Source organism: Salmo salar, chromosome 01 (genome assembly GCF_965601325.2).
Source record: "Salmo salar chromosome 01, fSalSal1, whole genome shotgun sequence".
Classification (NCBI taxonomy): domain Eukaryota; kingdom Metazoa; phylum Chordata; class Actinopteri; order Salmoniformes; family Salmonidae; genus Salmo; species Salmo salar.
The window spans coordinates 174,514,108-174,523,327 of NC_138291.1; the positions used below are offsets into that span (position 1 = coordinate 174,514,108).

The following is a 9,220-nucleotide window of genomic DNA, read 5'->3' on the forward strand; positions in this document are numbered from 1 at the left end:
TCCTCTCTCTGTTGTGTCCAGGTGGCAGTGTGTCCCATCTCCTGAACAAGTATGGAGCCTTCAAGGAGGCTGTGATCATCAACTACACGGAGCAGCTGCTCCGAGGCCTGGCCTACCTCCACGAGAACCAGATCATCCACAGAGACATCAAAGGTGAGGGCACACACATACACGCCATCCAGCGCACAGGAAGTCCCTGCTGCTATTGAGCTGCCTGTCACAGGGTTCAAGGTGGGCTCTCAGGGAACACACTGATTCCATGTGTTTCACCTTTTACGGGTGGAACTTTGGAGACTGTGAGTGGTAACTAACTGCAAGTCGCTCTGTAGAAGAGCGTCTGCTAAATGACAAATGTAGTGTAAAAATAAGAAACTATAATAAGGGCTTGTGATTTGTATTGGTCAGGAATAATTAACTACAGACTGACTACTGGGTTTGTACTGGACAGGTCAGGAATAATTAACTACAGACTGACTACTGGGTTTGTACTGGACAGGTCAGGAATAATTAACTACAGACTGACTACTGGGTTTGTACTGGACAGGTCAGGAATAATTAACTACAGACTGACTACTGGGTTTGTACTGGACAGGTCAGGAATAATTAACTACAGACTGACTACTGGGTTTGTACTGGACAGGTCAGGAATAATTAACTACAGACTGACTACTGGGTTTGTACTGGACAGGTCAGGAATAATTAACTACAGACTGACTACTGGGTTTGTACTGGACAGGTCAGGAATAATTAACTACAGACTGACTACTGGGTTTGTACTGGACAGGTCAGGAATAATTAACTACAGACTGGGTGACTAGTCAGAACACACCTCACCCTACCTGTCCTGTTATGTCATACTATAACTCACCTTCTCTCCTCCAGGTGCCAACCTGCTGATTGACAGCACAGGTCAGAGACTGAGGATAGCTGACTTCGGTGCTGCAGCCAGACTGGCCTCCAAGGGCACTGGAGCAGGGGAGTTCCAGGGCCAACTCCTGGGAACCATCGCCTTCATGGCCCCAGAGGTACGCATGGATGAAAGGGAGAGAGAGTAAATCTGCGTTTAGAATTAGCATTCTGTTCCCGGCCTTTATAGTGCAATCCTTTTGACTGGAGCCATAGTGCATTTCAGACACAGCCGAACACACACACACTGCGTACAAGTGATGGCTCGCATAAAACGAGTAAATTCCGCCACTTAAACCAATGTCCTAAGATCAAAACCCCCCAGTCCTCTGTATCCTCTTTGTGGAGAGGGTCTGAAAGAGGTAGAAGCCGAAGCATTAGCCGTCTGTGGGGGCTGTTAGTTTTGAAGAGGGCCCTGATCATCCTGGTATTAAACTGGGCTGTCATGCTGTGGGAGGCCTGGGCAGTTGAACTCCCTCCTAATTAAACAAGGTTTTGGGAGCCACTACAATAACAAGACATTAAGGGGTCGGCCTCCATTGTGGGGGCCTTCTCTTTCAAAGGGGATTAAAATGCTCTTACATTTGGGAGTTACTGAGAAATCTAAATCCACTTTAATTCACTTCCGTAGCGAACACGTGACTCTGAATGGCCCGCATAATGGCGGCTGGGTTTCACCGCCGGAAAAAAGCTTTGTCGGAAGCCAAGGACATTTTAAATGGCTTTCACCAAACATACGAAAGCAAGATTTGGCCTGGGAATAAATTGAAGCCATAGTCATGTGACAAATGTAGAAACAGGGCAACTAAATAGACACAACAAAACATAATGCCCATCTATGGGAGGCTCCAAAATACATTTCACTCCTTTTGGTTTGACATTATGTCCATCCACCAAAAAGTGTCTTGTGTAACTATGCCACTCCTCAACAACACCCAGTCAAGTGCTATAAAACAATGACTTGCCATTTCAGTCCTTTCTGCTGCTATTTGCAAATGCTAGACTATGAATGGAGTAGAGTTAAGTGTGTGTAGTGGGCGCGTGCAGTAAAGGCTTATTCAATAAACGTCACGCAGTTGTCCAGATGTTGATACCTTTTTGTGTTCGACTCTGTAGGTGCTGCGTGGACAGCAGTACGGCCGGAGCTGTGATGTTTGGAGTGTGGGCTGTGCCATCATCGAGATGTCGTGTGCCAAGCCCCCCTGGAACGCAGAGAAACACTCCAACCACCTCGCTCTCATATTCAAGGTGCCACCAATACAAGCACAGCCACTAAGTTCGATTTTAAGGAAACCATGTCTATTCAGTTAGATAAGCGATAAATACATTTTATTTTTTTTAAATGTGATCAATGTGTCTTCACAACCAGAAATATCCTAATCCTAGAAATGTTATTAGTACTCTTTTTAACGTTACCATTGAATATGTGACCCACTAAAAACCAGTCACTGTTCTACATCACTAGATGGAATTGGCACAACATTACTGTTTTAGGATTGATGTACACGTATAGCTGTAAAATACATATACCTGAAAAAGCACCCTATTGGCCTGTTTCATCCAAAGGTTGATTGGGTTTCAACAGTACCATGACCTCACCCTCCCTCCCTCCCTCCCCCAGATTGCGAGTGCCACCACGGCGCCCTCCATCCCTCCCCAACTGACCCCTGGCCTGAGGGACGTCACCCTGCGCTGCCTTGAGCTGCAGCCTGCCGACCGGCCCCCATCCAGGGAACTCCTCAAGCACCCGGTCTTCCGCCTCAACTGGTAGTCCCCAACATCCTCCCCCAGTCCCCAACATCCTCCCCCAGTCCCCAACATCCTCCCCCAGTCCCCAACATCCTCCCCCCCAGTCCCCAACATCCTCCCCCAGTCCCCAACATCCTCCCCCAGTCCCCTAGCCTCCCCCCCAGTCCAACATCCTCCCCCAGTCCCCTAGCCTCCCCCGGTCCCCAACATCCTCCCCCAGTCCCCTAGCCTCCCTATCCCATAGTGTCTACTACTGAAGGCCCAGCCAGCCTGCCTGCTTTTCTCTCCTCCTCCCACCGCTGACAATCAGACCAGCCTCCATAACACAAGACCAGCCTCCCTAACCCCAGATCGCCCTTTATCCACCCCAGACCAGCCTCCCTAACCCCAGATCGCCCTTTATCCACCCCAGACCAGCCTCCCTAACCCCAGATCGCCCTTTATCCACCCCAGACCAGCCTCCCTAACCCCAGATCGCCCTTTATCCACCCCAGACCAGCCTCCCTAACCCCAGATCGCCCTCCATCCACACCAAACTGCCCCCAGTCATGAGTGGAGGGCCTGGGATGGATGGGATACCTGGGTAATACCCTCCCGTTCTACTACTATGGCCTCAAACTGCTGTACCTTAGCACAAAATGCAAAAAGCGAGTTGCAAAAGTTCTACTACGAAAACGGTGCTTTTTTAGTTAGTGCCATGTTGGTATACTGTAGTCTGTATTGCTCTGTTTTATCAAGCCTCTGTTCTGGTAAAGAAATGGTTCCTTCAGCACTTTGGTAGCCATTTTGCAATGGTTTCGAGAAGTTCTTCTTCCCATTTTAACCCCCCGTGAGTCAACAAATAAGTCCTTAGAACCGCAATCTGGAGACGACGGAGTAAAATGGTTTTTAACACTGTTATGTTGTAACGTCGGGTCATAAGTTTCCGACTCGGTTTTTGTTTTTAGAGTATCCTATGTGTAGAAGAAAGGCATAATGAAGCAGTTTTAATCGGTTGAATTTGTGCATAACTGCATTTCTATAAAGATGCCTTTAAGATGTGCATTTTACTGTTGGGCCATAAAGCTTAGTCGAATAATCATGAAGATTACTTAAGTATTTCAGGGAGCGGTGATATATCTAACAGAAACATGGCTAGTTTGGCTAGCAAAACGCTGAATGTGAACGCTTATGATGCCCGTATTGTCTCAAATGTTATTTTGTTCTTTGATTTCTTTCTTTTTTTTGAGATAGAAAGATCCCATGTATGAAGTTATGATTTTATATATATATATATATACAATAACACCCCAAAAAGCTATAGCTATCTTTTTTTGGTGTTATTGTATATTCAAAGCTATCCTTAAGAGATTGAGACGTTTATTGTGTATGGGCGTAAGTTTTCCGAACAACATTTTGATGTCGTGCCACACTGTTAAAATGAAAACACCCTGTTGGTCTCTTAACTCTCGCTGTTACAATTGAGCCATGTGCATCGCACATATTTTAGCCTTTTTTAATCATTTTATGAGCCCTAAATGCTGTGTCCATACATTCAAAACCGCTATATTCAATATTGATCTACCATTCTTCTGGTGCTGTTCCTTTGTAGAATGTCACGCTACAATTCAACACATTTTTTTATTTTTTATCTTGGCTCTATTTTTAAAACAAATTGTTATAAAATCCATGTACATCTGAGGTTTTCTATGACTCTTCTATTTTCCATTGTGGATACTCTATATAATGAATATAAATGCTGTACAATGTTTTTTATTTTTGGTGGAGGGATATTTCTGATTTAAGACTGACTTTTCTGCTTGAAAATGTTTTACCATCTCTTTTTGATTAGAATTCTCAAGCATGTTCCTAAATGGTGTTAATTTATGAACTATAACTCTTCAAGTGTTGTTGTTCTGGTTGTAATCCATTAAGAAAGTAAAAGGATGATAATTAAGATGTAGAATGTTTCCAAATTCAACCTTTTTTAAAATGGGAATATGCATTTAATTGCTATTTTTATTTGGAATCCCTTAATGGCAAGGGCTTGAGACAATTTCAAAAATTCATTTTTTAAGCAGAAAATGTAATCTATTTAAAACAAATCCTATTCTTTACGTGGAGTACAAGCTGATCAAGCTTGAAGAGTTAAATGTAAATACATGTGAAGTTTGGTAGCTAAAATGATTGTACTTGACTGTATTTTTATACCACACTCTTTTCCATTTTATTTTTTTGTTCCTGCTTCGGGTTATTTTTCTTATGCCTTTTTAAAAGCTTTAAAGTTATGCACTCTGGTCTTTTTTATATACTGGAAGAAAAATCTGTTTCTGTCATTCATAAAAGCTAATCAGTATTACTTCAATTTGTCATGTCTATAATTCTTACCAATCTCTTAATGCCTTCTGAATCCTCTTGTCCAACCTGTCTCAGCCAGCTTGCTGGTCTTGATCTATTTTGTCTTATTTTATGCTGATGTGATGTAATCTTATGTGCTTTTTTTTGGATCTAAGCTGGACTGAAATTTGTGTGAAATTGTTTCCAGTTTCCTGTGTCACTTGGTGGTACTTTTTTATTTGTAAAGAACATCTTGCTGTTTTATTCCAGTCTCTACTACCTCAGGTGTCCTATAGAGTCTCTTCTACCAAAGTTCACTTTCTCAATATATATATATATATATATAATCTTTTTTTTTTTTTTACTTCGTTTTTTTCAAAGATTTTCAGGGCTTAAGGGCTAACTTATATTAGCACCTTTACTGTGCAAATAAACTCATGAAATCTCTGGATTAAGAAAAAAAATGGCTTAAGCTGTATCCTGTAAGTTAAAATGTATCAAGATATTTTAATTATTACAATTTTTACCCCATTCTAAGCATTTTATTGCATAAATTGGAACTTATTTTGGTGTTTGTCTTTATGGTAAATAAACAAAAAATTGGGAAAAAGGTTTCTTGTTCCTCCTGTCAATTCTTTGTCAAAGCGTCAGAACCACATAACTACTGTGTTCAGTTTATCAATGGTCATACAGACGAGTATCCTTGACTTTACTATGAGTTAGAGCAACCTCTACTTCAGAATGCCGGTGCTATTCAGTCCAACCTATGTCTTCCCTTTTAAAATAAAGTTTAAATAAAACCTGGTCATCTGAGATGGATCCTTAACTGCGTTGGACTAGTAACTGAAAGGTTGCAAGATTGAATCCCCGAACTGACAAGGTAAAAAAATCTGTCGTTCTGCCCCTGAACAAGGCAGTTAGCCCATTGTTCCTAGGCCGTCATTGAAAATAAGAATTTGTTCTTAACTGATTTGCCTAGTTAAATAAAGATAAAATAAATAACTACCGTAATTTCCGGACTATAAGCTGCTACTTTTTTCCCAGGCTTTGAACCTCGCGGCTTAAACAATGACGCGGCTAATATATGGATTTTTCCCGCTTTCAATTAAAAAAATTAAAATAATAAAAATAAAAACATTCTGTGACGTGCTCAGTTTTTTGGCGGCATGAAGCTTTCATTAGACCAATGAAATTGCCGAATGGGTTACGGTCAAACAACTTTTTTGTTTACTGTTTAGATTAAATCGAGCGCTCTCAAACTTCCCATCATTCTGATTACGGTAGTCATTTTGTCACCCTGATTCCTGGGGGCACAACAAAGTATTTGCAGCCACTCGACATCAGTGTAAATTGTGCATTTAAGGTGGCGCTCCGTGTTCAGTGGGAGGCTTGGATGACAAGTGGGGAGAAATCCTTCACTAAAACGGGCCGCATGCGAAGAGCAACTTATGGTCAAGTCTGCCAGTGGGTCCTGACAGCGTGGAGCATTGTCAAAAAATCCACTATCATCAACGGGTTTCAAAGGCTGGACTGCTGCGTGTTGAAGAGGGCTCAGCGGGGGATTTGCCTACGGATGAAAGTGACGAGAGCGACAATGAAAACGATCCAATATCGGATGAAGCAATTCTGAGGCTATTCAACTCCGACACCGAAGGAGATGGTTTCAGTGCACAGGAGGAGGAAGATAGTGACCAATGACTTTCTTGGTAGGCTACTGTTTACTGCTAATTTTTTATTTTTTGTGTTTCGTTAAAGCCTATTTATTTTTGTTACAATAACTCTTAGGTGAGGCCTATCAAAACCATGATCACTTGAGTACAGTGTCCGAAGCATCATGTGGTAGGACTTGTTCTGGAGGATAGGGCTAGCACAATTACCGCGGAGCCGGCGGTTATGGATGAAGACTGTCATGAAAAGAAAATAACCGTCAAACGTTTAACTGAAGACTGGTTCGTGCGGTTGAGTCAGTTTCTGCTGTAACATGGACTCTTAACGTGATTAAACTTTGTTGCTCGTTGCTGAAACAAGCAAAAGAGTGTCTGTGGAATGGGGACACTCGTTGTATTCATTCTATTTCTATGGCAGCACACATTCAGGAAGAGAGGAGAACATGCCAGTTAAGATATTCCAGACTGACACAGCGGTTGTGTTGGAGATGGACCTGTCAGTTGGTTCAGTACAAGTCACTCAGTGGAATACTGGCCTAAAAGTCTATTCAACCAAGACATGCCTTGTCTGACTTCAATAATAATATATATTTTTAATTGTAACACGCTTTTCAAAAACCCAAAGTGCCACAAAAAAATGTATATATAAAAGTGTAAGAGCTGTTTGAAAAGACCTCCTGAAATTTCAACCTGTTTTGTTGGGATGGAGTTTATGCATGCCTGATGACATCACCAGGCAGTAAATGAGTTAATAGAATAAATACGAAAAGACAGTTCCTAACCTCTCTGCCAATAACAACTCGTTTTCAGTTTCCCCACTCAGGCCACTCCCAGACAGTCCTAGCTAAATTCTTGCTTGAGAAATTGCTCTTTACTAAGAAGCTATTTTTGTTTCATTTACATTTACATTTAAGTCATTTAGCAGACGCTCTTATCCAGAGCGACTTACAAATTGGTGGATTCACCTTATGATATCCAGTGGAACAACCACTTTACAATAGTGCATCTAAATATTTTAAGGGGGGGGGGGGGGGGGGTTAGAAGGATTACTTTATCCTATCCTAGGTATTCCTTAAAGAGGTGGGGTTTCAGGTGTCTCCGGAAGGTGGTGATTGACTCCGCTGTCCTGGCGTCGTGAGGGAGCTTGTTCCACCATTGGGGTGCCAGAGCAGCGAACAGTTTTGACTGGGCTGAGCGGGAACTGTGCTTCCTCAGAGGTAGGGAGGCGAGCAGGCCAGAGGTGGATGAACGCAGTGCCCTTGTTTGGGTGTAGGGCCTGATCAGAGCCTGAAGGTACGGAGGTGCCGTTCCCCTCACAGCTCCATAGGCAAGCACCATGGTCTTGTAGCGGATGCGAGCTTCAACAGGAAGCCAGTGGAGAGAGCGGAGGAGCGGGGTGACGTGAGAGAACTTGGGAAGGTTGAACACCAGACGGGCTGCGGCGTTCTGGATGAGTTGTAGGGGTTTAATGGCACAGGCAGGGAGCCCAGCCAACAGCGAGTTGCAGTAATCCAGACGGGAGATGACAAGTGCCTGGATTAGGACCTGCGCCACTTCCTGTGTGAGGCAGGGTCGTACTCTGCGAATGTTGTAGAGCATGAACCTACAAGATCGGGTCACCGCCTTGATGTTAGTAGAGAACGACAGGGTGTTGTCCAGGGTCACGCCAAGGTTCTTAGCACTCTGGGAGGAGGACACAAGGGAGTTGTCAACCGTGATGGCGAGATCATGGAACGGGCAGTCCTTCCCCGGGAGGAAGAGCAGCTCCGTCTTGCCGAGGTTCAGCTTGAGGTGGTGATCCGTCATCCACACTGATATGTCTGCCAGACATGCAGAGATGCGATTCGCCACCTGGTTATCAGAAGGGGGAAAGGAGAAGATGAATTGTGTGTCGTCTACATAGCAATGATAGGAGAGACCATGTGAGGATATGACAGAGCCAAGTGACTTGGTGTATAGCGAGAATAGGAGAGGGCCTAGAACAGAGCCCTGGGGGACACCAGTGGTGAGAGCACGTGGTGCGGAGACAGATTCTCGCCACGCCACCTGGTAGGAGCGACCGGTCAGGTAGGACGCAATCCAAGCATGGGCCGCGCCGGAGATGCCCAACTCGGAGAGGGTGGAGAGGAGGATCTGATGGTTCACCGTATCAAAGGCAGCAGATAGGTCTAGGAGGATGAGAGCAGAGGAGAGAGAGTTAGCTTTAGCAGTGCGGAGAGCCTCCGTGACACAGAGAAGAGCAGTCTCAGTTGAATGACCAGCCTTGAAACCTGACTGATTTGGATCGAGAAGGTCATTCTGAGAGAGATAGCAAGAGAGCTGGCCAAGGACGGCACGTTCAAGAGTTTTGGAGAGAAAAGAAAGAAGGGATACTGGTCTGTAGTTGTTGACTTCGGAGGGATCGAGTGTAGGTTTTTTCAGAAGGGGTGCAACTCTCGCTCTCTTGAAGACGGAAGGGACGTAGCCAGCGGTCAAGGATGAGTTGATGAGCGAGGTGAGGTAGGGGAGAAGGTCTCCGGAAATGGTCTGGAGAAGAGAGGAGGGGATAGGGTCAAGCGGGCAGGTTGTTGGGCGGCCAGCCG

At 44.2% G+C, this 9,220-nt stretch overlaps 1 protein-coding gene across 4 annotated transcripts in view; it reads left to right on the forward strand.

Moving 5' to 3' along the window:
• The window catches only part of map3k1 (mitogen-activated protein kinase kinase kinase 1, E3 ubiquitin protein ligase), a 60,981-nt gene extending 55,396 nt beyond the window's left edge, over positions 1-5,585 (forward strand). For all 4 annotated transcript variants that reach the window (XM_014144678.3, XM_014144685.3, XM_045693621.2 and 1 more), the window contains exons 17-20: positions 22-153; positions 883-1,025; positions 2,023-2,154; positions 2,528-5,585. In XM_014144678.3, the coding sequence (XP_014000153.2) occupies positions 22-153; positions 883-1,025; positions 2,023-2,154; positions 2,528-2,677 (557 nt within the window). In that variant the 3' untranslated portion in view covers positions 2,678-5,585. The remainder of the gene's footprint in view (positions 1-21; positions 154-882; positions 1,026-2,022; positions 2,155-2,527) is intronic.
• The last annotated feature ends 3,635 nt before the right edge of the window (positions 5,586-9,220 follow it).